Source organism: Symphalangus syndactylus, chromosome 17 (genome assembly GCF_028878055.3).
Source record: "Symphalangus syndactylus isolate Jambi chromosome 17, NHGRI_mSymSyn1-v2.1_pri, whole genome shotgun sequence".
In the NCBI taxonomy this organism is placed as follows: domain Eukaryota; kingdom Metazoa; phylum Chordata; class Mammalia; order Primates; family Hylobatidae; genus Symphalangus; species Symphalangus syndactylus.
Window position 1 is genome coordinate 27,846,758 of NC_072439.2, and position 27,408 is coordinate 27,874,165.

At 36.1% G+C, this 27,408-nt stretch overlaps 2 protein-coding genes across 11 annotated transcripts in view; both read left to right on the forward strand.

Annotated features, from left to right (window-relative positions):
• TAFA2 (TAFA chemokine like family member 2) overlaps positions 1–27,408 on the forward strand; it is a 575,512-nt gene that overhangs the window by 247,572 nt on the left and 300,532 nt on the right. The window contains exon 4 of one of the 10 annotated variants that reach the window (XM_063620062.1): positions 514–641. The exons of 8 other annotated variants lie outside the window; for them this stretch is intronic. The gene's annotated coding sequence lies outside the window, so the exon portion shown is untranslated. Of the gene's footprint in view, positions 1–513; positions 642–5,752; positions 5,777–27,408 lie in introns of those variants that run through there. One more of the 10 variants, XM_055248655.2, reaches the window with a different exon arrangement.
• Positions 698–3,909, forward strand: LOC129465930 (small ribosomal subunit protein uS3-like). The gene has a single exon (XM_063620052.1). The coding sequence runs from the start codon at positions 2,250–2,252 to the stop codon at positions 2,694–2,696; it is 447 nt and encodes a 148-aa protein (XP_063476122.1). The 5' UTR covers positions 698–2,249; the 3' UTR covers positions 2,697–3,909.

Here is a 27,408-nt window from a genome sequence, read left to right on the forward strand (position 1 = left end):
TATTAATATACTACAGTCAGGTTACTTGTACTCTGGATTTTGGGGAACTCTATTTCCAATAGCATATATCAAGAATACACAGAAAATGAAAGAGAATGAATGCTGAGATCATGGAGCTGTTTACTGACTTTCCTGAATAGCAGATTTTGTTGGGATGAGAGGGGAAAGAAATCTGCCTGATGTAGAAAATGTCTCCAAATGGGAAGCATGCAAGAGAAATAGGAACAAAGAGTGTTTTCAAGCAGTAGAGGTAAGGCAACCGATTCCAATATTGGAAAAGTTGCAATTAAATCAGATACAAAAAGAATCTTTCAAAGTTATCTAAACTTTTGACTTTTCACCATCTTAACAAATGCCTATTTAACTCTCCTATAAGTCTCCTAATAACATAACTGAGGATAAAGATGATGTGCAGAAGAAAAACATTGAATGAGAGAAAATTATATGTGGGAAGTTTTTGGGGGAGATTTGTGTTTTTTTTCTGTACCTAATTTTTCTCCTTCCATTTGACAGCAGGTCAAGTTCAGACTGTAAGGAGTAGATGCAGTAGTGAAGCTATCCATCTCAGGTGAATTGAAAAAGTACAGAACTACAAAATGCCATCATTCCCTCTCTGAGTTGATTTCTGGTGAAGCTCAGAGGTATGTTGCTGCTGTTGGAAATTTAGAGGAAATTCCAGATACACTTCAGTATCTTTTTAGTTACAAAATCATGATTTTAAGCTCATGGTTCATAAGTCTTGGTTTGTAAACCTTGTAGTTTGTGCAGCACTCCAGTAAAATGGCAAATTCTTTGTTTTATCTGATTTTATCTAATTTTCCAATGAAGTTATTCAGCCTGTAAAGCATAGTATATCCTATATCTTAGATGTATATATGATTATTAAATTTAGGTCTGAACTCAAAAGAAAGTTTATCTAACACAAAAATATTTAGATGTATAAAAAATTTCCTGCACCTTTTATAGCATAAATCAAGGCAAATGCTACATATCACAGAGGGAGGTCCACCTGTTGTCCACACAGTAGCTGTTCACCCTCCCCTCACTAAGCCCCTTTCTCTCCACTTCCAACCTAGTTACTCCTGGTAACAATCCATTGTTATTTCATTAATTTTGCTATTGGAAAACAGGTCGAAATACCCATCCTTGGCTCTCTGTGAACCAGTGATTTCTGTCTTTCTTGGCTTCATTTTCATCACTAATGCTCATTGATTCTCTTTGTCTCTCACGGTCTTTTTCTCTCTCTTACCAGAACATCAACTCACAAAACTGCTTAGTAGGTAGTTATTTTAATAAGAATTTCAACTATTAGATGTATCCAACAGTATAATCCTGGGCGGAGGGGAAACAGTGACTGCAGTTCAGGTTTGAGATTGCTGGTATGGTTGCTCCCCTCATTCAGCCATGGGAACCCCTGGGAATGAGAACTACTTGCTGGTATACACTCATATCTTCCCAGTACAGTTACTGGCACATGATAGACACTCAGTCAATAATCGGAGTGGATAAACGAGTGATTATATAACTATCTGTCTTGCTTGACGAAGGGAGTTAAAGTTTATGCTACAACTGTTCAGTAGATTTGCCTAAGAGCAGACAAGAATATGTGATTTGAGCACTAGAAATGTTTTCATCCAGAAAAGGGTTAAATCTTATTACATTATTTTATGCACCCAGTTTGACAAGCATTATTTGCTCAGATTATATGAGTGAGGATTGAATTAATTAATACACTGAAGCACTTAGCAAGTTCCTGGCACATGGTAACACTCAAAAGTACTAGATATTATTGTTATTATTATTATTTTATTAAGAGAGAAAAAATGAATGATTGCCTGACAGGAATGATAAGTAATTCTTCTTAGAGGAAATAATCCTTACATCTCAGTGTTGTGTTTGCTATGGAAGAAAATAGCATTAAATATAATTATATACATTTCTTCTAGGATCACCATTTTAAAATATAAAACTGATCATGTCATAGACCTTAAAATCCATCAAAGGCTTGCCGTTGCCTTCAGTATGAAATTGGAAGTCTTTAGCAGGACATGTAAGGCTCTTCATCGCTTAGTCTCTAAATTTTATCTAATCCAGTTTTAGAAGCCTTTCCTTTATACCAACCAGGGCAGAAATCATTATCTTAGCCACCAGAACACAGAATGTTCTTGATGAGAAGGGCTGGCGGATTCGGGAACTGACTGCTGTAGTTCAGAAGAGGTTTGGTTTTCCAGAGGGCAGTGTAGTGCTTTATGCTGACAAGGTGGCCGCTGGGGGTCTGTGCCATTGCCCAGGCAGAGTCTCTGCGTTACAAGCTCCTAGGAGGGCTTGCTGTGAGGAGGGCCTGCCATTGTGTGTTGCAATTCATCATGGAGAGTGGGGCCAAAGGCTGCGAGGTCATGGTGTCTGGAAAACTCCGAGGACAGAGGACTAAATGCATGAAGTTTGTGGATGGCCTGATGATCCACAGCGGAGACCGTGTTAACTACTACATTGACACTGCCGTGTGCCATGTGTTGCTCAGACAGGGTGTGTTGGGCATAAAGGTGAAGATCATGCTGCCTTGGGACCCATCTGGTAAGACTGGCCTTAAGAAGCCCCTGCCTGACCACGTGAGCATCGTGGAACCCAAAGATGAGATACTGCCCACCACCCCATCTCAGAGCAGAAGGGTGGGAAGCCAGAGCCGCCTGCCATGACCCAGCCAGTCCCCACAGCGTAACAGGGTCTCCTTGGCAGCTGTATTCTGGAGTCTGGATGTTGTTCTGTGAAGATCTTTAATAAAATATTGTACAAAGACAAAAAAAAAAAAGAATGATACAGTGGACTTTGGGGACTTGGGGGAAAGGGTTGGAGGGGGTGAGGGATAAAAGACTACAAATTGGGTATAGTATATACTGCTCAGGTGATGGGTACACCAAAATCTCACAAATCGCCACTAAAGAACTTATTCATGCAACCAAACACCATCTGTTCCTCAAAAACCTTTGAAAATAAAAAAAAATAAAAAAAAGAAGCCTTTCCTTATTCAGAGTCCGGCTATGTGTCCCAAGCATCTGCTAATCAAATATTATGAGATTACTTGTACCACAGTACTTATCATACTGAATTGTATAGATCTGCTTCTCTGTTCATCTCCATAATTAGACCTCTTGTTTTCCCAGTATTTAGTGTAGAAATTAGCAACTTTTTCTGTTTTAGTAAGTGTTCTAGAATTTGCAGGCCATACTGTCTCTGTTGCAACTGCTTATCTCTGCTACCATATCACAAAACCAGCCATGGACAATAGGCAAAGGAGTGAATATAACTGAGTTCAAATAAAACTTTATTAGGGGCACTAAAACTTAAATTTTATATAAACACGTGTCATGAAATATTATTCTTACTTTGATTGTTTTCATTCACTTAAAAATGTAAAAACTATTTTCAGTTTGTGGGCCATATAAAACCAGGCTGCAGAAAAATTTTGGCCATTGTGATATTTGCCAATCCTGGCAGAGAAACGGTGCTCAATCAGTACATTTCAGTAAATAAGAAGTGAGTAAAGGGGTGTTTTCACTGAAATCATTTTCAAACACAAAGAGAAAATGTAAATAAGCAGCTCTTGCCTGTAGTATAGAGTAAACACCTTAGCATGAAATGGAATAGTCTTTACAGTTTGGTTTGTAGGTAGATAATTTTTACCTTCATCCTTTTTATTTGACTCCCGGTCCCAGTGTTGTCTGTGCTGCAACTCATTGACACAACTAATTGACATTCTCTGAAAACACCATGCCCATTTCTACCTTTGGGCTTTGTGTCTTACATTTTTCTTTGCTTGGAATGTTCTTTCATTCTTTTTAAGTTTTCTTAGTGAGCTATTATTTGTCCCCTGATATTCAGCTCAAAACTACCTCCTTTGGAAGTGTAGGGTCTCCATTTTTTCCAGGTAGAAATGAAAGGATGGGGGCTCTAATGAGGGCATATTCCCTCTGTGTTTCTGTGGGGCATTGATATAATAATACTAGTGTGGCACTTTTCATGTTGTATTTTAATTCTTGTCTTTCTTGTGTTTCTCCTTCTTGCTATGTTCTGAAGTCATTTTTATATGCCTAGTACCAGTATAGAACTTGGCATTTGTAGTCATTTAGTATCAACTTAATAAAATGAAACATTTTCAGTTAAAGGTAAGTTCTCAATATCCTGTTGAGACGATTTGGGATCAGTTTAATCTGTAATGATGAGACTGTCTTTCAATATTTATAGTGAGGTAGTCTGAATGTTGAACATTGAAATGCATAAAACTAAAATTGAATAAAAATGTATTAAGAAATTGAAAATAAATTGGAAACTTAAGAATCAGAAGCATCATTTGTGGTTTAAAATGTAAATTTTAAAACATAAGTTTAGTGGACATTTCTAGATACATTAAAAAATACTGTCTTTAAGCCTTTTCTTGATTTTTATGTGAATAAATGGTGATATCATTTAATCATATACGTGGATTGCTATTCTTTCCTGGAAAGATGAAGGAGAATGATAATACTGGGGATTTCACAATGAAATGGGTTTTGACTAATGATTGTTATTCCAGTATGTTAACTGCTTTTAAAACTATAGTTTGATGGAGTTTACCTGGAGGGATGGGAAACATTTTATAATGCACATTAATTACAGTGACCATGTTATCAATTCTCTCAAACATTTTATAAATGCTCAGTACTTGTTTACTGCAGGAATGCCCAGTATCTTATACCATATCTCTCCCCATTTCCATGGGGAAATTCCCTGCATTCTCCCAAACATTAAGATTTTCAATTGAGATCAATGTTCTGGGAAGATTTCTCCATAAATATCTTGGGAAATCTCACTAGGAATTGAAAGCACATTGCCATGGGAGATGAATAAGAAGCTTTCCCATTATTGATCATTTTTTTCCACTCATTCTGATAATTATAACAGACAGCAGTGAGCTTGAATGGCAGTTTAGGTTGTCATTATAAACAGAATGCCTGAATATCGGCTGCTTGTTTTCTTTTATTGAGTGAATTGCATGCTGATGATTGAAAATCAGCAAGTGTTCACTTGGTACAGGTGTTTATAAAAAATATATGCTATATTAATGTGAAAAACAAGAGGAACCATACTTTAGTAAGATAACCTGGTATTTAACTTGTAGAAAGTTATATTTTTCAAAGAAAAAGTCATCTTGCAGTTCAAAACAGTGGTGGAAAATATAACAAAATACACTCCAGAATAAAAATATTTCACAGTGTGCCAAACTCTTAGGTCTTGGTTAGTTGAGTTAATTTTAAGATAGAATTTATTCTGTTTTTAATTCTCTGGATTACTAACTCCTTAATGACCAAAACTGTGTCATATATTGGTGTGCGTATTGCAGTAGCTGGCACAGTATCTTGTGTATAGCAAAAATACATATACTTACTGAATTGCATTTACAAATAGTTCAGACTATAACAAAATACAAATATCTAAAATGTTTTCTTGGAATAATTTTTCTAAATATGTGCCATTTTATAGTCATTTAATTAAATAGTGGTATCAGTATTCATTCACTGAGAGTCTACAGTATCTTAAGCTATTTTTTTTTATGCATTAACTCATGTAACTTTCAAAACAACGATATAAAGTTGGTGTTAATCCTCCATCCCCTCAAGGAAACTGAGGCTCAGGGAAATTAAATAACTTGAGTTTATGTATGAAACAATAATAGTATTTACTTTATAGGGTTTGTGAAGATTAGCTGGGATGGATTATGGACCAAACTTCCTGGTGCATGGTAAGCCCTCAGCAATTTAGCTATGTATTATCATTAAGGTCATACAGATAAGAAGTGACAGAGTTGGTATTAGATCACTGATCTGTCTCACTCCAGAGCTCTTGCTCTTTTCTTCATTGGCTTCCAACTCCCCTGCCCTACATGTATGGCAGAAATAATTATTCTTCCTGTTATGAGCTCCTGAAGGGCAAAGGATGAGACTTTTTCTTTTGTATCACTTACTGGTACCCTGTACACACAATAATAAATGTTGTTGACAGTTTGACTGGCTTGGCGGTGACGCTATTCTGGTTTTGCTGTCGGTATGAATGATCGGTAGGATGGTTGATTCTGAGAAGGGCTCGGAGGAATGTTGTTGCAGTATGCCTTACATTTTACATTAGGAAAGGAGCTTTTCTCCTCAGTCATATGCCACCTGTATCTTGATTCTAAATTTTATTTCCCTGGTGCCTGTGGGAAGAAGGGTCTGAGGGCAGTTGGAGTGTTCAGACAGAGTTAACATTTTCCAATTAGCTTTTCCGACTTCATCCTTAAGTCATTTCTGGTAGTTGTGTCCTTAGGATTTTTTCAAAGTTAAGCTTTTTAACTTGAGGGGTAAAAATTTCTTTGTGTTTTGGAGGTGAGATAATTAAGAAATAATCACTGAGTCTCACAGTCCTAGAGAGCTTTCCTGAAAAGAAATTTAAGTAAAAAATGAGCTGTCGGCATCCTTGAGGTTTCTCACTGGTCACATAATGATACATCATTTGTCAAATGTGGTTGTCTTCCTGCACTTGAAGTTCCTGCTGTTGGTAGTGTTTCTCCATATTTGTGCACGTGGAACTCAAAAACAAACTCGGGACCCAGAGTTCTGTACGTGTGCATGGTAAATGACTACTACATTGTTTGAAATAGAACTGCCATGTGTGACACAGTTCTTTTTGTAGTTTTCTTTATGGTGTTAAAATATACACAATATAAAATTTATCATTGTAACTATTTTTAAGTGTACGATTTGGTGGCTTTACATCTGTTAACATTGTACAACCATTACCATCATCCATCTCCAAAACTTTTTTGTCTTCCCAAAACAGAATTCTATACCCATTAAATACAAATCCCCATTCTCCTATCCCTCTAGCCCCTGGCAACCACCATTCTACTTTCTGCGTTTATGAATTGGACTACTCATGTCTCAGCTTTATAACTCCGTGATTTACTTGTTTAAATTGAGGCCTACCATCTTCTCTTTTTCCTTGCTGTGGTTATTATCTGATTACTGGGATTGATGTCTCACTGCCGGATCTATGTGAGGATGTGAACTTAATGCAATTGTCTTGCAATAAATAGTGTACTTTGCTTCTCTATATAGTAACCTCTTAAATTTCATTATCACATCATGAGGGCAAGAACTGTATCTACTCTGCTCACCACTATATCATCAGTGTCTGGTACATTGTTTGCACTTTGTAGAAAATCAATACATGTATTTGTAGAATAAACAAATGCTGCTGATCTTTATCATTAAAAAATCCACTTAAAAACCATTTACTGAGATTTCCTACTATGTAGGAGATCAGCTAATTGAGGAACTCTTATTCTTCTCCTGTGACCCTATCTCTAAAAATGAGTGTGGTGATATAAAGCAAAGATTATGAGCGTATGTGCCTAAATCGTTTATTCTTTAATTTATTCGTCAAATATTTATTGTGTACCTGTTATGTTTTAGATGCTGGCTGTGCAATGGTGCGCAAAATAGACATGATCCTCGGACTCAGAGAGCCCTAGTTTAGCGCAGAACCCAAGCTATAAAAAGTGAACAAACAAATGATATATTAGTTGTAAATTATAAGAAGGAAAAAGATGGAATGCTACCAGAAAGATCAAGGATGGGGCAGACAAGTTTAAATTGCAGGAAGTTGGAGACATAGTAACTTTTCATATTTGTGGATAGCTGTTTTCTCATATAGGAGAGAAGAAGGCTCATTTGTAATACTAGGAGAGGTGCTAGGATAGACTTTTTTAGAAAACAGTTTTGGTTAATTATAGAAGAATTTGCTAATAGAGAATATTAGAATTTGCTAAGAGAAGAATTTGCCACGATGAAATGGATGGCTTTTTTTTTGGAGGTTTCTTGTCCTGTCATTGAAGGTACTGGGCATAGCATTGTGGAGTTATGTGGCCCAGCATTGCAGGGTGGTTTCCAAATCTGGCTGGTCATGAGAATTATCAATTTATGTGGAAAAGTCTAGCACAATACTTGATATTTAATAGTTCTGTTTAATAAATGCTAGTTGAATCTGACTTCAAGTTTCTTTATGGCCTGTTTAACTATGGCAGCCAAGATGAAAAGTACTGACAACTGAACATGATTTTATTTTATTTTTATTTTTTATTTTTTTGAGACAGAGTCTGGCCCTATCACCTAGGCCAGAGTGCAGTGGCGCCATCTCTGCTCACTGCAGCCTCTGCCTTCCGGGTTTAAGCAACCCTTCTCCCTCAGCCCCCTGACTAGCTGGAACTGCAGGAGTGCACCAATATGCCCGGCTAATTTTTGTATTTGTTTGTGGAGATGGGGCTTAACCATGTTGCCCAGGCTGGTCTTGATTTTCTGGGCTCAAGCGATTCACCCGCCTTGGCCTCCCAAAGTGCCGGGAATACAGGCATGAGCCACTGCGCACAGCCAGAACATCATTTTGAAGTATTTTCATCTCACAAACACAAAATAAATTATGCAGCAATGCTGGTTAATATACTATCTTATTGGGTAGTAAATTTTGGTATCTTGCTGCCAAAGTTGGTCCACTAATGTGTTAAATTTACCCTGTATTCTTGAGGATGTAGCTTTATAATTCTTTGTATTTTATTGCCTGAAGTATAAAATTAAGGTTTTTGATGTCAGTAGAATGTTTTGAGGTGTGTTTATATAGCCCAGTGGAATAATATATATTTTGAAGATTTTGTTAAATGCATTCCACAGTAGTTCACTAAGATATCAGTCAACAGTCAGATATCAAGTATTTAAGAAGTATCTAGCATGTTCCTGGCACTATTCGTGGAAAGTGGGTCCAAGATAGTTAATTTCCCTTCTGCATATTTTGATGAGGCCTATTAGGTAGACTTTGTAAGACAGAACCTGTTGCCATTATACCAATTGTTGTAAAAGTGCAATAGTATTTCGGCTTTTGATTGTGCTATATTTGAAGATGACCTTAAATTATCGACTAACTTACAATTAATTTGTTATATTTACACATTGAATCTCCCAGTGTCTAATATTAGATGGTCAAGATTTGAAGCCTGAGTAGTTGAGTGAATAAGATGTTATTAAATAGAGCAAAAAGAAATTTCATATTATTGCAGTTCATTAAATGATTCTATACAACTTACAGTGCAGTTCATTACTCACACTGTGGTATTAGACTAGTAATAAGGGTGATTTTTCTAATAGAGTAACTCCAACAGAGCCACCATGCTGTGTGATGATGATGTGTGTAGTGTTTAATATTTGGGTGCAGTATTTGCCTGAAGGATTAGATATTGGAATTTTAGACTTACTGTTAACTTAAGTCTCTAATGGCACCCATTAGCAGTGGGAAGTCTTCTTTCCTTTTTCTTGTTGTGTGTTTATGAACACGCCTACTTTTATAATATGTTAACCAGGAAAATTGTGTTCTACTTGATCCTGCGTTAGTTCAAACCTGTTACATGCTATGATTAGAGATTTATGAGTGGGTAGTGGCAGGCATTGATTTCTATTGTGCTGCCCTTACGGTAAATACCACAAATTTGTAAGCTACAAAGCCTAAATTTATCTCACTGATTTGCATGTAGTAAAATTCTATCTCATTTATAGTGCGATAGTCTAATCCTTCTTAAGCAGCCTATCCTGCTGAACTGATTTACTATTTTTTTGTCCATAAACTGCAAATGTTCAATAATAATAGGCTAAATTCACATCATGACATCTGTAGATAATCTAAATGTTCCCTTTGTAATCTTTGTGCTTTAAACATGGGACTATGAATTCCTCTTGGGTGAGAAATTAATTTCCAGCATTTTAATAAGGAGAGTATGGAAGTATGCATCGAGGCTCTGAACTGGGCAAATTTCAGGGCAATTTTGTCTGAAGCATGAGTGTGCTTCCGTGAGTTTCTGCAAACTACATTTCCCTCCAGTATTTAGATTTAAGTGATTTTTTAAACCTTGCAATAATCAGGAATATATAATTTTATTTTTTCTCTTCTGAGTGTGTTATTTGTGGAATATTTAGTAGTATCATAGTACCAAAATACTGATTTTCTTTTTTATTGATAAAGTTAAATTTTGGGTACTGTGTTTTAGATTGGATTATTTCCCATTACATTTTCAAATATTTTCTTCTGTAGAGTACTTTTAGGAATAAGACAAAGTCTGAGATGGAATAGTTTGGATACAGTTTTACTCCTGTAGAGACTTTTTTACTTTTGTGCTTTGAGAAAATTCAATACGAATGTAAACAATGGAAGTTTGAAGGTGCTTGTAAAAATAGGAAATGTCTCGGCCGGGCGAGGTGGCTCAAGCCTGTAATCCCAGCACTTTGGGAGGCCGAGGCGGGTCGATCACGAGGTCAGGAGATCGAGACCATCCTGGCTAACACGGTGAAACCCCGTCTCTACTAAAAATGCAAAAAATTAGCCGGACGCGGTGGCGGGCACCTGTAGTCCCAGCTACTCGAGAGACTGAGGCAGGAGAATGGCGTGAACCCGGGAGGCGGAGCTTGCAATGAGCCGAAATAGCGCCACTGCACTCCAGCCTGGGCAGCAACAGAGCGAGACTCCGTCTCAAAAAACAAAAAAAACAAAAAAAAACAGGAAATGTCTCATCCTGACCATATGCACCTTTGTACCTTCACAAAGCATCTGCGGAGGTTAAAACAAATCAACAGTCTGTTTTTTTTTTTTTTTTTAATGCAGAAATATGAGAAAGACGATATACATGTCTCCTATTGCCTTCAATAGGACACATCACCTAAAGGAAAATAGAAGTGATAAAAACAAGAGTTTTATTACAGACAAAATGTTTTGTTTTCTGTATTTCTTTTATGGAAAAAACAGACTTATTAAGTTTTAATAATGTGACAGTCAGATAATTAACATTTATTGATGTTTCTCAATGCACCAGTGTATATGAGGTGGGTTGCAGTTCTTATCACCACTAAATCACTTTTATTTAATCTCCACTGAATGTGACTAAAAATATTAAGCCTTAGAAATTAGATTTCTACAGATTCAAGCAGTAATGTTCAGCATGCACTATGAAATGATTTAAGAACACTTGAAAATCAAGTACAAACTATTGTCAGTAGCGTATAAGCTACTAGGGATTCTATGAGAATCCCTAATAGTGCTTATGATTTACTTAGCATTTGTGTGCTGAGAGGTCAACCAAATATTTTACAAATGTGAAGTCAGCTTTAGCTCTAGTTTATAGATGAGGCAAACTGAGGTTTACAGAAGAGCTTAGTGCAGTTGCAGGGGATTTAACTCTGGTCTATCTTATACGAGCCCACTGACTACCTTATACTATAGTTTCAAATTAATGTTTTTGTATAGATATTTTGGATGCTGGAAAAGTAAACCTATAGTACAGAAATGTAAAAGCTAATGGAGAATGATGTGTTTCTTAGGCACATTTAACTATGTTATGAGACTACCTCAATTGGCCAGTCTCCTTTATTCTTTTTTGGCACGGGAGTAGCTATTTGGGGGCAGTTTTCGAAGAATGATGAATTATTTAAACACACAGTACTTTGTCACCAAGGCATTCCTATCAGTGTCTGAAGACGGAAAGGGAAGGAAGATGAGTTTATTCTATATGGTCGGATAATTATTATCATGGAAAAAAACACGGACTAGGAGCTAGTGGACCTCAGTTCATATCTAAGAACTGCTCATTTTTTGACTTTGTGTGTGTCACAAGTTTTCAGAACATTGGTTTCCTCATCTGCAAAACAAGGAATAGAATTCTCTGATTAGTTTCTGTGAGTAATAAATGGATAGAATGACGTAATGTGTCACTTTGGATGGCTTAGTCACTTGAAATAATATTAGACTTTCACATAATTATATATTTTTTATATCTGATAAAGCCAAATGAGTGTTTCTGAATTGTTCGTATCTAAATGCCTAGTGTCCTTTTGACTTTTCTTTGAGAGTGTTTCGTGGTGGTAATGTTAAACACAAACCGGAAATCATCTGTGCCATGTTACATCTTCTATCAGCTCTAAAGAGTTTGGGATTATGTATAATCTTCAAATTCCCAGCAGCTATTGGTTCCTGATACATAGTAGACACTTAAGAAATGCTTTTTAAATGAATAAATGAATACATCTAAGAAAGTTGAGCTTTCTCTGCTGTTACTTGAAACCAATGTAAGAAGGATTAGTAAAACAGAACATGATGATTTTATAAATAAGGGGACCTGCATCATCTTTTGGCCTTATGATGCCCCCCAAATTCACTTAACTGACTTTCAAATAATTTGTTTAAGCAGTGTGATTTGCAAAATGCTATAAACACCTGAAATTATGTGTTTAATATGATGATTCTGTGTGTGACCAGATACTGAAGTTCTCATTACTCTGCTTTTGTTCTGAAAAAATGACTACATGGGCTAAAAGATTCTCCCTCGTGTAATGTTTGTACATTTCTAATAGGAGATTTTCAATGATAAACATGATTAAGTTACAAAAATTTACTAGTTAGAAAAGTTGGTCATCTGAGATGATCCAAGTATGATTGCAAAACAGTCCTCTTTCTTTCAATTTCTGTCATTTGATTTTTCTCTATTCGACCCAACAATTTTCTTTCAAAGGTCAGTTCTCTCATCATGTGCAATAAGGGGCCTAAAATGTTGGCAATAAAATGGATAGTGTCAGGCATTTGTCAAAACACCAAATAACTGCAATCATCTTTCTTGTGTGTAATCCTGACGCATCCAGACAGACAGCAATGCCAGAAAGTCAGCTAGGAATATTTGGACATGTTACCAATTTCATTATTTTGCGTATTCCTTAGGGATTACAAGCATACCTGAAATGTGTTCATCTCAAAGATGGCTGTTATAGTAGTAATATTTTAAATAGAATATCATAGGTATTAGAATTAGACTTAGAAGATGTTATGTTGTGTGATGATACTTTTAATAGGGTTTGGCAGTATCATAATAAAAAAATAGTAGGTGCTAGCATATACTCACACATTTAAATTTTGTTTTCTTCCTGTTACTGCTTTACCTTTTCAGTTCTTGAAAAACATTATTCTATTATAATGTTAATTTTAAAAAGTGTAGAAACTATGTGAAATATTTGATATTTAACCACTTAATCAACTCGAGTAATGTGATATTTTTATAGATTATTTATAGTTGCTGTATTTTATTTGTCTTAAAATACATGATCAAAAGGAAATGACAGTAACAAAGAAGAAAAAATATCTTACATGGTAGTGCAATGAATTATTTAAACATCCAATCACACTTTTTTCATGGTGTTCCCAAATTCATTTAGTTGATTTGCTTATACTTTATTTCTTTGTAAAGAGTTATGAGGACCTTATGTTAAGTGAAATAAGCTAGACACAGAAAGCCACATACCATATGATCTTACTCATATGTGGAATTTTAAAAGGCTGATCTCATAGAAGTAGGGAGAAGGATAGTGGTTATCAGAGGCTGGGAAGGGTAGAGGAATGGGGAAATGTTGGCAGTTGGGTACAAAATTCCAATTAGGAGGAACAGGTTCTTATGTTCTTTTGGACAGTAGGCTTGACTATATTTAATGATAAAGTATTGTAAATTTTAAAATAACTAGAAGAGAGAATTTTGAATGCTCTCACCACAAAGAAATGATAAATGTTTGAGGAGATGGATTTGCTAATTACATTGATTTGATCATTATACAGTGTATACATGTGTGTAAATATCACATTGTACCCTGTATTATGTATCAATTTAAAAGAAAGTAAAACTTTAAAAAAAGTTATAAGGACTTCTGAAAGTGTACTAGTAGCAATCAAAAGAAAGAAGATGGGGTCTGTTTTTTCAAGATGATCTATCTTTATAAAATTACAAGATGGGGCCCTGGAAGTCATTAGATCACTCTCCTATTCAAAGCAGAAATTATCTCTGTAGTGTTCCTGATAAGTTCATTTACTTATCCATTCATCAAATATTTATGACCTACTATGAACTAGGTTCTCTTCCAGTCACTGTGAACAGAACAGTGAAACATGTAAGTTAAGTCTGTGCTCCACAAAGCTTGCTTCCTCGTGGGAAGATACAGATTATAAATAAAACAAAATCACTGTGATAATAACAAGTAATAAATATTACGAAGATCAGGGTAAGGGGATGTGGCGATTTCGTATAGGGTAATAAAGGAAGGTCTTTTTGATGTTGGGACATTTATGCCGAGCCCTAAATGAGCTGTAAGACGAGGCTGTGTGTTTATGTATGTAAAGAACATTACAATCATAGGGGTCAGCAAATGCAAAAGCCCCTGGGTGATGACGTGCTCAGCATGCTCCAGGAATAGGAAGGGGTCAGTGTGGCTGGAGCAGAAGGAGCATGGGGGCCAGGAAGAATGGTAGAGGTGGCCAGGTGACAGATCACACAGGACCTATCTTCATCACCCTTCCCAGAGTTTCCTTCAATCATGCTTCACAGGCAAGATTCACTTCTTAACACCTCATGAAAAGAAATATATAGTCCATTTAGTCTTATGAGATAAGAAATACTATAATAAGTTTATAGTTGTTAGTTTAAGTAACTTGCAGATATCTGAAGCACACACTTGTAATGAACATTTGTGATGAGTTAGGGATCTGTCTCCCTTTTTGCCTTGCAAGGAGATATTAAAAGGGTTGACGGGGACTTACTAATGAATTGTGTTAGAAAATGGGTTGGGGAGAAGATATATTGGTCACTGAATTTGGTGACTTCCATTTAAATGACAATGTCAGTGCTTGCAATTGATATTTTGAAGTTGATAAACTATTGACATTTCCTCGGTAAAATATGGAAAAACATTGGGTGGCTCCATCCATCTGAGTATGATTTCCCTTTTCTCTTCCTAATTATAGCCTCTCTTAGACTTTAGTTAGCAGTAAAGCAAACATAAAATGCTGGAACAAATATAAATATTACTATTCAATGCCTTGTAAATCTATTTTCTCTCCCATTTTAAGTGTATATTATATTATATTATATATAATTATGTTATTATAACATGATAATTATTTCTAAATCAATCATTTGTAGGCTACTGTATTTCGGATCTTTAGATACATCTGGTATCCACGAGAAATTTGTAGGACCGCTTTGGTTTGAAGTATGACCATTTTCCTCTTCTTACCAGCAGAGGGCACGCTTCACAACCCTGTTTGCCTTTGTCAACAAAAAGCAGTGATGAAATAGGAAGGTTTAAAGAGAAAAACAACAAACAAACAAACAAAAACCACCGATAAACTTTCAAATCTCATGTGCTTGGTTTACAAAACAGAAGTATCATCAAAATAGAAAGAAACTTAGGATCTAGTCAGTACTACCATCACCAGGGTAGATTTTATACTGTTCAAATCATCTAAGAGAGATTGAAATAGTTTTAATAAATCGAGAGAAGAAAGAAATACAATAAAGCTGTGCTATGAGTCTTCATAGTATTATAAAAATGAAAACGTTTAAGTTTATTTTGCTTAATAGAACTTAATAGGAAAATGATGAATTGTAAATTTTAATGAATAGATGATTTGAGGGTAGATTATCTAAGACTTATTTTTGGATTTTGCAGTTACTTCTTTCTCAGACATGTTTTTTTCATTGGCAAGTATATGAATCAGAAAGGACATCGAACTTGAATTGCATCACTTACTATTTGTGCAACTTAGGGCAAATGAACTATCTATCTTTGCTTATCTGTAAAATCCATATAGTATTTTTGTGGATTAATGGAAAGAAAGCAGGATGACAGAGAGGGAACCTGCTTTCTAGTTTATCCCTATAACCTTAGAGAAAACATTGATCCTCTCTAGTGCTAATTTTCCTGCTCTCAGAATGAATAGTTTGAACTAGATTATCTATAATATGTATGGTGTATAGTCCCTGAAAGCACTTTCATGCTAAAATTTCATATTAAAGTTGCTAGTAAGCTAGAAAATGCTATATGCATGTAAATGAATTAAACATGCATTTCCTATACTTTAAATTAAATTCTATATGAATTTCCAGAAACATCTGTATTCTGAAGTCACAAATAATCTATATTTAAGATCTCATTGGAAATGGAAGGAAGGAAGAAGCAAGGCTAAAGTGGAGACAATAGCAATAAAATTAGAACTTTTCTTCCATTCATTCATTTATTCATTTATATTGTGTATATATATGGTATATTGCATGATGTTTTGATATACACATACATAGTAAAGAAATGATTACTACAGTCAAGCAAATAAACATTGCCATCACCTCACATAGTTATCTTTTTTTGGTGGTAACACCTAAACTCCACTCTTTTAGCAAATTTCTAGTATACAATACAATATTATTGACTATAGTCTTTATCTTACACATTAGCTTTCTATATTTAATCATCCTACATAACTGCAATTTTGAACTCTTTGACCTACATCTCTCCACGTAGTTTACCCCCCTCACCCCATCCCTGGTAACCACTGTTCTATTCTGTTTTTATGTATTTGACTTTAAAAAAATTCCACAAATAAGTGAGATCATACATTATTTTTCTTTGTGTTTCTGGCTCATTTAATGTAGCATAATGTTCTCTGGGTTCATCCGTGTTGTTGCAAATGATATAATTTCCTTCATTTTTAAGGCTTATTAATATCTACTGTGTATCCATACCACATTTTCTTTATCCATTCACCCGTCGATAGACACTTAGGTTGTTTTCATATCTCGAGTATTATGAATAATGCTGCAATGAATATGGGAGCACTGATATCTCTATATGATACTCATTTCATTTCCTTTGGGTACATATCCAACAGAGGAAATTCTGGGTCATATAGTAGTTCTATATCTTGCCCATCCCGCTTATCTTAAAGACAATTTATACCCTATCATATTCCCCACCAAACGTGGAGACATTCATTTTTTTCCCTCTCTTTATTCATATCTGAGCAGAGACTAGATGCTCGTTCCTATTTTACAATGCAGCTATTTCAGCTCAAGTAACTTTTCTTCTTTTTAACACCTTTTTTGCTTCGTCTCTCTTCTAGCCATTGCCTAGTAATATCAGAAACACCTTTCCAGCTCTCTCTTTATTTCATTTAAATGAGTTGAAAAGAATATAACCATATCAGAGCAGTGCTGGTGATCCTCTTGTAACAGGGATAAAGAAAGCCATGCTTTGAAGTGAAAATAGACATAACAAATACCTCATTTCTTAAAACTTTAAAAGAGGCTTGAAGTTTCCTGCACAATTAGCATAAAAGTTTTCATCTTTCTTCTCACTTTCTTTAATTATGTATGACTGCTCTTAAGTGTTGGTATTTAAGATAAAATAACACCTTTATAACTTATTTTGTATTTTTGCTTAATTGATATTGTAATGATTTTAGTCACTGCTATTCATTTATAATGTATAATATTTCAGATAACTATAAACCAAAAGTGATTTTATAGATGAACTTGTGGATCTACAATTAAGAATGTTTTTTCTGTATGGGAAGCAAATGTAGAGATTAACTTTTGGACTGTAACATATGGGTCAATTAGAAATGTTCTCCTTTTTTTGCATGCACTTCTTATAGAAAAATTGGAAATGAAAAATGTGGAAGTCTTTACTCAAGTCTGGTTCTGCTTCTATTGAAATCCAGCAAGTCACACATAGAAATGTATTTATGTTTAAATTATGTAAACATATTTATTGTACATCTATATACTAGCCATTGCTCATGGTACTTGGAATATATAAGAGAACAAGACAGATTAAGATCTTTGTGCCTCATGGAGTCTAAATCCTAGTGGTGGTAGACAAGAGAGAAGCAATGAACACAATAAATAAACAAATTGTATAGTAGAGTAGACATTTAAAAGTGCAGTGGTAAAAGGAAAAATAGAGCAGGATGTGAAGGATTGGGAGTGCCAGGCTGAGGTGGATGGGTTGCAGTTTTAAATTGGATTTCAGAGTAAGCCACATTCAGAAGCTGAGATTTAAGCAAAATTTGAAGGCAAAGGAGGAAGTCATGAGAGTATATCGAAACAGTCAGTGCAAAGGCTCTGAGGTGGGAACATGTCTGGTGGGATAGAGGAACAGTGAGGGGCCCAGTTTAGCTTCCTGGATTGAGTTAGCAGATGAGAATAGGAGGGGAAATCAGACATAAGGGGGTGCGGTTCATGGCTGGCTTTGTAAGGCATTGTTTGGACTTTGGTTTTTTTCTGAGTGAGATGGAAGCCACTTGAGAGTATTGAATAGGTGAATGACAGGTCTATATTTATATTTAAAAGGATCCTTTTGGATACCATGTTGACAATAGACTGTAGATGGAGAAAGAAGCTGGGGAACCTGTTAGGAGACTAATGCAGTAATCCAGGTGAGGGATGATGGTGGTGAGAGATGATGGTGGTAAGAGGGGAAAGGAGTAAAGGATGTATGCAAGAGAATAATTCCAATGACTGGTAATAGAATTTAATCTGAGTAAGAAGGGTAGAGAGGATGTCAGATGGGTGAAGGACATAAAAAATTAGTAGAATTAATGCTTTGCAAGAACTTGTGGTGTTTAAGCATTTTTAGAGTGATTAATGTACTGGGAGGAATAAGGTAGAAAGACAGAAAGATGCATCCCAGGAGGTGGATGCATAAAATTTAGATTTTAGAGAATTTATAGGTAACAACAAAATGAAGAATATGACTTGGGAATGTGAAGCTAGAATAGGGAGTATGATATGATTATTGGAGGAAAGAAATTCAGGAAGGGGCCAGGGTGTTGGAAGGACTATCTCTGTGTGAATTGAAATAGCCAAAAATTAAGATAGGGGTTGTGTTTTAGAAAGTCATAGTAAACCAGGAGCTAAAATTGTCAAGCAATAAGTGGAAATGACGCAGGTATCAGTAGACTATGTCAACAGTGAGGGTTTGAGAGTGACATAATCTGATGAGATGAGATTCTAAGCTAGGAAATTTTATGGAAGAGATGGGGAAAATAATCGGGAAGCTATCAAGAGAAGCAAAGAGTGCACCTGACTTGTAGCTAGGCCCATTGTGCAAAAATGAGAGAAAGCCAATACTTGAGATGCAAGGGAGGCAGGGTGCTCAGGGGGGAGCCAGGATTTCAGTTGGAGAAAGAACACTGAGGTTACATGGGGGCCATTTGTAAGGAAAGGAGAAACTAAAAAAGGTCTTTTATGATTCAAGTGTGTGTCTCACAGAAATTTTCCCTTTCTATTATCCCAAATAAATACATGTAGAAATATTTATGGAAGATGTGCAATGTACAGAGCACTATGTCCTAGGCTATATGAAAATGCAGTGAAACATAAGCCACTACAAGACCTAATTGCAGTGACCTTCCCCACCATATTATCACCAGTCTCTGAAGAGTTTTCTCATTGGTTGGACAAAGGGGACAAGCGATGTGATTCCACAGAAGAGAGAGGCGTAGGAGGGTTAGGGTCCTCCAGGTTGGTGATCAAACCATCTGGCTTTTGTTTTTGGTAACATTGTTTTGTTCATATTATCATGGGATCTTTTGATTCCAAGTTTTATTTGTATTAAAACCTCTCTACAACATCATCACTTAACAGCAGCTAATTATAGCGCTCCATAATATCTTATTTTCATCTGTATGTTTTCATAGTTTTTAATTAGCTGTAGTTATAATTTTTAGATTTACTTTTGATATATAATGTGAATCATTATATATTAGGGGTCCCCAACCGCTGGGCCACAGATGGGTATCTGTCTGTGGCCTGTTAGGAACTGGGCGACACAGCAGGGGGTGAGCAGCGGGAGGGCAAGTGAAGCTTCATCTGTATTTTCAGCCACTCCCCATTGCTTGCATTACCTCCTGAGCTCCAGCGCCTGTCAGATCAGTGGCAGCATTAGATTCTCACAGGAGCACAAACCCTACTGTGATCTGCGCATGTGAGGGATCTAGGTTGTGCACTCCTTATGAGAATCTAATACCCGACGATCTGTCACTGTCTCACATCACGCCAAGACGGGACCATCTAATTGCAGGAAAACAAGCTCAGTGCTTCCACTGATTCTACATTACGGTGAGTTGTATAATTATTTTATTATAAATAACAATGTAATAATAATAGAAATAAAATGCACAATAAATGTAATGTGCTTGAATCATCCGAAACCACTCCCCGCTGCCTCAGTCCATGGAAAAGTTGTCTTCCATGAAACCAGTCCCCAATGCCAAAAAGGTTGGGGACTGTTGCTATATATTGTGTTGCTGAATGGATAAAAGAGATGAGTTCAATACATTTATTTTAGAGATGAGAAGGAACAAAAAATTTTAGCAACTTAAGTAACCTTGTAGCTAGTTCGAAGCAGCAATAGAACCTCAAAGAAATTCAGGGTTTTTGCTACAATGTTCTTTCCCTGCCTTTTGTTATTTCTATAGAATATTAATAAATTACATTGATTCAATAGGCAAGGGGAAGAGAGCAGTGGAGCGCAATGATATTGGTCCTGTGGCTCTTTACTTCTATAAATATTTTTATTACTAGTACTCTAGAAGTTACTCTTATGTCCCTCTCCCACAGGTAATTACTATTCTGCATCCTATCACTATAGATCCATCCTACCTGCTTTTGACCTTTATATAAATGGAATCTTAGAGTATAAACTTATTTGAACCTTATTTCTTTTGCTTAATATGTTGGTGAGAATGATATGAAAGGCAATACTTTATTTTCATTGCTTCATGGTATTCTATCATATGAATATACCACAATTCATTTATTATACCTTGGAAGAATATTTCTATTGTTCCAGTTTGGGGATATTCCACATAATACTGCTTTAAACACCTTTGTACATTTTTTTTGTGTGTGCACATATTTATGCATGTTTGAATACATAGATGCATCACTGTAGTGTTGCTGTAAAGTTGCCATATAAACACATACCAGTAGTGAAATTGTTAGGTCATAGGGTGTATATATGTACAGTTTTTGAAAATACTGTCACTTTTCCAACATTGGTGTAACAATTTTGACTCCCTCCTGCAATGCATGAGAGGTCCATGTACTCCACATCCTTGCCAACATTTGGTATGGAGTCTAGTTCACAGCTACCATGGCCGTATCAAGGTATTTGCCAACTACTATGTGCTGGAAAGTATGGCAGGGAATTAAGAAAAACATGATGTAGTTTCTTTCTTTGAGCTCCTCTTAATATAGTTAGGATAATGAAAACCTCTGAAGAAACTAAAGGACTACACAGGCAGTATGCATTAGAATACTAATGTACAGGGTTAAACTAATAACAGCCACATTTATTAACTTTTTCCTGTGATTTAGTTTTAGTTGCAGTATTTGGCTTTGTTTTAAAAAAGTATAAGCAATGGAAAATGACATTGATCTTAATGGAAAAATAAATGAGTAGCTAATCCAAGCATCTGATTTATTTTGGTGTGTCTCTGAAAATCATATTAAGTTCTTGTTTGTTTGTATTATCTTTGGAAATGTATGAAAATGTCTGAGAAAGCGCTCCTATATCAACAAGTAGGGAGGAAAAGAACCTATATGAGCCAAGATGCTACCTCTTTCCCACAGTCTCATAGGTTTGGAACAGGCTTTATTAGTTCTGATAAATGTTTTTCAGCCTATCTCTCTACTTTTCTGGTGAGAGGAGTTCGATCATTATTAGACAGCTCTAATTGCAGGATTTAAAAAATATAATAATAATTTGTGCCAGACACTGTGCTAAATGCTGATATGCAATGCCTCCTTTAATTTTCTCAACAATTCTGGGATATAGTACTAGTATGCTTCAGCATACAAATACAGAAACAGTCACAGGTGGATTAAGTACTTGCTTGGGAGTTTCAAATTGTTGTCTATAGAACTCTATTGATTAGCACGAAGCTGGGCACATGACAGGCTTTCAGTCACCAGTTGATTTGCCAATTCAGCAATAATGAATGAACGAATGGCCTAATCTTCAATTTTAGGAAGCCATATCTACATATTTTCTCCATACTTCCCCTAGTTACGTAATCTTATGCAAGACTTTAAAGCTTCCTGTCCTTTTGCTTTCTTATCTAGCAAATGTAGATATTAATACCTGACAAATCTTCTTAGTTGGATTTGTAGGAGGTTAAGTTAGGATACTATTGAATGAAAGCCATTGTTTATAATAAAGTCAGCTAATTGTATTCTTGTGCTGAGGCTATTGCGTGAAGGGTATGGGTCAGGAGGCCATTTCTGAAGAAGGGGCATGCTTTAGTTGAATGACACTTTGAATTCGTCATTCAGTTAGGCTGGGAACTACCACCTAGAATTAAATAGAACTGTTTCCTCTCTTATTAAGATCTTCTTATGGTCAGTATATTTTTCAGTCTTAAATGAAATCTCTAGAATAAGTAGTAAGGAAGTCTTGTATTTGAAACTAGATCTCGTTCATGCAGCTGAATAAAAACCCAGCTTCCTTGGCAGGATGCGCTATATTGTTACAGGGCAGGTTAGCACTCAACTGCTGCTACCAGAAGAAAATCCTCAGGATATGAGCTGCTGCCTGCAATATAGGAGGTGAACCTCTCACACTTCTAGGTGAGATGTTTGGCAGGATCAGATGTTACTTGTGCCTTCCCTGCAGTTGGTAGAATTAGCTGTTGAGGAGAGATGTGTATTCCCAGCCCCTCCCTTGTTTTTCTTCAATTACATCCTCCAGGTGTTGCTTCTGTTTTTGTTTTTTCTTCTGAACCAAGCTACCATCTGTATAGTACATTACAAGGTGATATTTACGGTGGTTTAGAGTATGGAGCCAGACATCATGGGTTTAAATTCTGGCTTCCAGCTGTGAGACCTTGGTCAAGACATTTAACTCCTTGGAGCTTCAGTCTCCCCATTTGTAAAAATTGGAAAAATAATAGTATACACTTAATATAGCTGTGACTATTACATGCTTTTATATATGCATATCAGTTAGAAGTTTTGGCCTTTAATATCTGAAATTTTGGTTAAAGAGTGGAAAGATACTTACCTGTGGTATAAAAAAGTATTGTTTGCATTTTTATGTCTAGGTTCAATCTTCATGAGAGCACTATCTTTTTAAGATGAGGGGAAGGGGAGGAGTTAATATCAATGAACATGCAAAAGGTGTTTTTAAAAATAAAGTTTTCTGGAAATATTTTAAGGATATAATGCTATATTGCACTTATTTAAGAAATCTGTGAAGATACAATTTTGTAGCTTCACTTGAAACTGTTACTTCCCCTCATATTGATGTCCTGAATGACAGGAATGGGCAACTGCATTTTTAAGGAAAATTTCCACTCTCCTTTTACTTGCTGTGACTTATTCCTTAAATTCTTCCCTTATATTTGTTCTCATCAAATTCCTTTTGATTTTTTAATCTTTAGAACAGTGTGTCTAGGATTTTCTTTTCCCTCCTGACTGCAAAATTTACATCTCACCCATGTTTTCCTGCAGGTTGGAACTGAGGGGGATCGATCTAAATTATTTTCTTAAAAATAGGTGCTTAGAAATTAGTCTCCACTTTTCTTTGTAAGTTGTAGGAATACTATGTCATATCTCAGAACAGTTTTATACTTTGTTATTTTCAAAAACATTTAAAATCAACTTTGTTCAAATGTGAGCAGCTTTTTGTGAAAATGTTTATTTGCAAAAAAAAAAAAAAAAAAAAAAAAATCCAAAAAACAATGCTTAAGTGGAACGAGCATGTCCCTCCACTTTTTTTTTAAACATGTGAAGTCATTGGAATGATCTCTTCCTCCCTTCATCTTTCTCTACTGTCATATCTCTCCTAGATCGCTGTTTAGTGTTTCTCACCAATCTCCTTGGTTCCTCTCTTGCCCTCCCACAGTGAATTTGTCATATAATAGCTAGAATCATCTTTCAGAAATGTAAATCCAATTTTGTCACCACCCCCCTTTTCTTAACTCCCCAAATACTTCCTTTTACTTTTGGAATGAAATCTAACTTTTTTGTACCTTGGGCTGTAAGAGCCACTGGGCCTCTCTTTCCACTGTCACCCCTGCTCATTTGACACTAGCTGTACTGCCTTCTTGCTCTTCCTTGACAGTACCAAGCTCATTACTAACGGCAGGACTTTACCCTTGCAGTTCCCTTTGCCTGGGATTATTTCCCCCAGATATTCTCATGAATCACTTTATTCAGATCCTTGCTCAAATATCGCTTTTCTATAGACCCCTTCTCTGATCATAATCTGTTGCCATCACTCATTATTTTACTTTTTTTAATTGCACTTACCACCACTTAATGGGTTATATATATATATATATGTATGCACACACACATATATACATATACTCTAGTATGTATCTATATACACACACATATACATATATACACTTTAGTATATTTGTTTGTTATTGTTTCTTCCTGCTGGAATGCAAACTTCAGAGAAGGTGGATTTTATGTCCACTGCGATATTTCTAGAATCCAGAAGAGAGCCTAGATAATAGTGGATGATCAATATTTAATAAAGGAATGAATGAATTGTTGAATGAAATAGCTTGGCAAATGTGCAGACTAAGCAGGATTTACGGTCATCTTATCTGATTCACAGTATGCTATGCTTTGGGTTCAGAAGTTTTTTTTTATTATTATACTTTAAGTTTTAGGGTACATATGCACAATATGCAGGTTTGTTACATATGTATCCATGTGCCATGTTGTTTTGCTGCACCCATTAACTCGTCATTTAGCATTAGGTATATCTCCTAATGCTGTCCCTCCCCCCTCCCCCCACCCCACAACAGTCCCTGGAGTGTGATGTTCCCCTTCCTGTGTCCATGAGTTCTCATTGTTCAGTTCCCACCTATGAGTGAGAACACGCGGTGTTTGGTTTTTTGTCCTTGCGATAGTTTATTGAGAATGATGGTTTCCAGCTTCATCCATGAGAAGTTTTGTTTTTTCTTGGTAAGGTTATAAAAATAGAGAAATAGACTTTGGAAATTGCTTGAGACTTAAAGATCCCTCCCATCCCAAAGCGGAACCTGAGACAAGGGCTTTCATACAAGCAGCTTATTTGGGGAAGTGATGCCAGGGTACATAAGTGGAGTGCTTGGAAGAGAGAAAGAGGAGAAGAGTGAAAGCCTATTTGAGGTGCATTTTTGATTTGTTTACAACTGTGGGCAGCTATGACTCAGTCCCACTGATCAAACTTTGAGAATTGGTGTACAGTACATCGGAGAATTGTGCACCCGAGACACAGAAGACTGGAGTATTTATGCATTAGCTCCCATGTAGGCAAGAGTTGCAATAGTTGTTAATTCCCACCTCCTCCAACTCTGCATACACATTGAAATGGCTGAGTGGTTCTGCAGTGTCCCACTTGGCTGAGTGGAAGCCCCTGGTAGAAAGCTGAGGTGAAGGACTGCACCTGCTCACAGCTTGTTACTGAAGCATCTGTTGGAGTAAAAAGGGTTGTGGGAGGATGGGAGATAGGTCACAGGAGATTTCTGATACAGTGATCTTCACTGCTTCCTCTTAGTCATCTTAATCTGAATTAAATTGGTTCCTTAAACTCTTTAACGGCAGTGTGGAGGCATTTTTCTTTTTGATTATCTCCAATACTTTGCATTGTATGTAGCAAGTGTTGAATAAATACTTCTTTATTATTTGACTGCCTTATTATCCTATATTCATTTATTTTTATAGTACCCTTAAGGACTATAAAAACAAATAAAATATGTGCTACTAAATATTTCTTATCAATACAATATCAAAAGAAAAAAAATAATCAACTAATGGATTAGCCAAATGTCTTTATGTGGGGGAGGAGGGGGACAGAATTATTGGGACGTGATTTACATACCATACAATTTAACCCAAAAGTACAATTGAATGATTTTTGTATATTTACAGAGTTGCTTATTTATTGATCACCACAATCAGTTTTAGAACAGGATTTATCAACCCCCAAAGAAACTTTATATTCTTTAGCAGTCACTCTCCATTTCTCTCATCTACCCTAAGCTGTAGCAACTACTCATCTACTTTTTGTCTCTATTGATGTGCCTATTCTGAATATTTCATATAAATGGAATCACATACTATGTAATCAAATGTACCCTTAAATCTTGCACATAATTATCAATTCATTCAACATGTGTTTCCTGAGTACCCTATGAACCAGGCACAATGTTAGCCATGGAAAGACACAACATTGAAAAAGGCCAACCTGGTCCCAGGCTGTATTCTAATAGAGAAGATAGACGGAACAAATGAAAAAAAAAAAACACAAAACAAACAAAAATAATTACTGAGAGAAGTGCTGTGATAAAACATAGTATACAATTAGAGAAAATGTAGTGAAGAAGACTTTTGAAACGAATTGTGAGATCATGGTAAAAATCTCTAAGGAGGTGACGTTGATGACTTTGAAGGAACTAGCCATGTAGAGATGGGAGAAGTACATTCTTGAAGAGGGTATAGGAAGCGTAAAGGCTCTGATATGGGAAATAACTTAGGTTATTTGGAAAACTAAAGATAGACTATTGTGTCTGAGGAATAATGAGCTAGGAGTGATAGTGGCATAAGATGACTGAAGTCTCATAGGAGAAAGGGGGAGATTATGTGAAGACTTGGAGATCATTATAAGGAAGTTGGGTTTTATTCTGTGGATATGGGAAGCCTCTGAGAGTATGACAGAGTAGACAGAAGTGGACTAATTTATGTTAATAGGATCACTCTTGTTGAGTGGCTAATTGGAGAAATATGAGACAGGGAGACAAGTTAGGGGGCAGTTGCAGTGGACTAGGCTAGTAAAAAGGATGGTCTAGAATGGGATGGTGTCAGTGGAAATGCAGAGAAGTGAACATGTTCAGGATGTATTTTAGAGCTTAGAGAGAAGAGCTGGCCCAGGCTCAAACCCTAAATAAAAATTCAGAGTTGAGATAGCAGAGAAAGAACCAGAAAAGAGACTAAGAAAAAGTCTCCAGGCAAGTAAGAAGAAAGCTGTGAATACACCGATATGGAAATGAAGGGAGATTGAGTGGACGACTGTGTCAAAAGCTACTAGGACATAAAAAAATGAGGAAGGGAGAGTCCATTAAACTTGGAAAGATGGAGATCATTGGTATCTTTGACCAGAACAATTTTGAGCGAAAAATGGTTAGAAATATGATTAGAATGGACTGAAGAATGGCATGAAAAAAATAGAGGTACTTTGGGTAGAAACTCTTGAGAATTTAGCTATGAGAAAGAACAGAGTTAAATGAGGTCTTCCTCCCCACCTTAAGGTGGAATATTTTGGAGCATATTTGAATGTTAATGAGAATTACTTATGAGAGGGTGAGAGACTAAAGTTTCAGGAGAGAGGTCTTGAGAGAAGTCTTGAAAAGGCTACAGGGGGAAGGAGGTATCCAGAGCATGGCTGGAGACATTCATCGTTAATAAGATAGTGATATTTTCTCAGTGGATCAAGA

Coding starts and splice junctions, on each gene's coding strand:
- LOC129465930 (XM_063620052.1), top strand. CDS start 2,250: ATGCTGACAAGGTGGCCGCTGGGGGTCTGTGCCATTGCCCAGGCAGAG.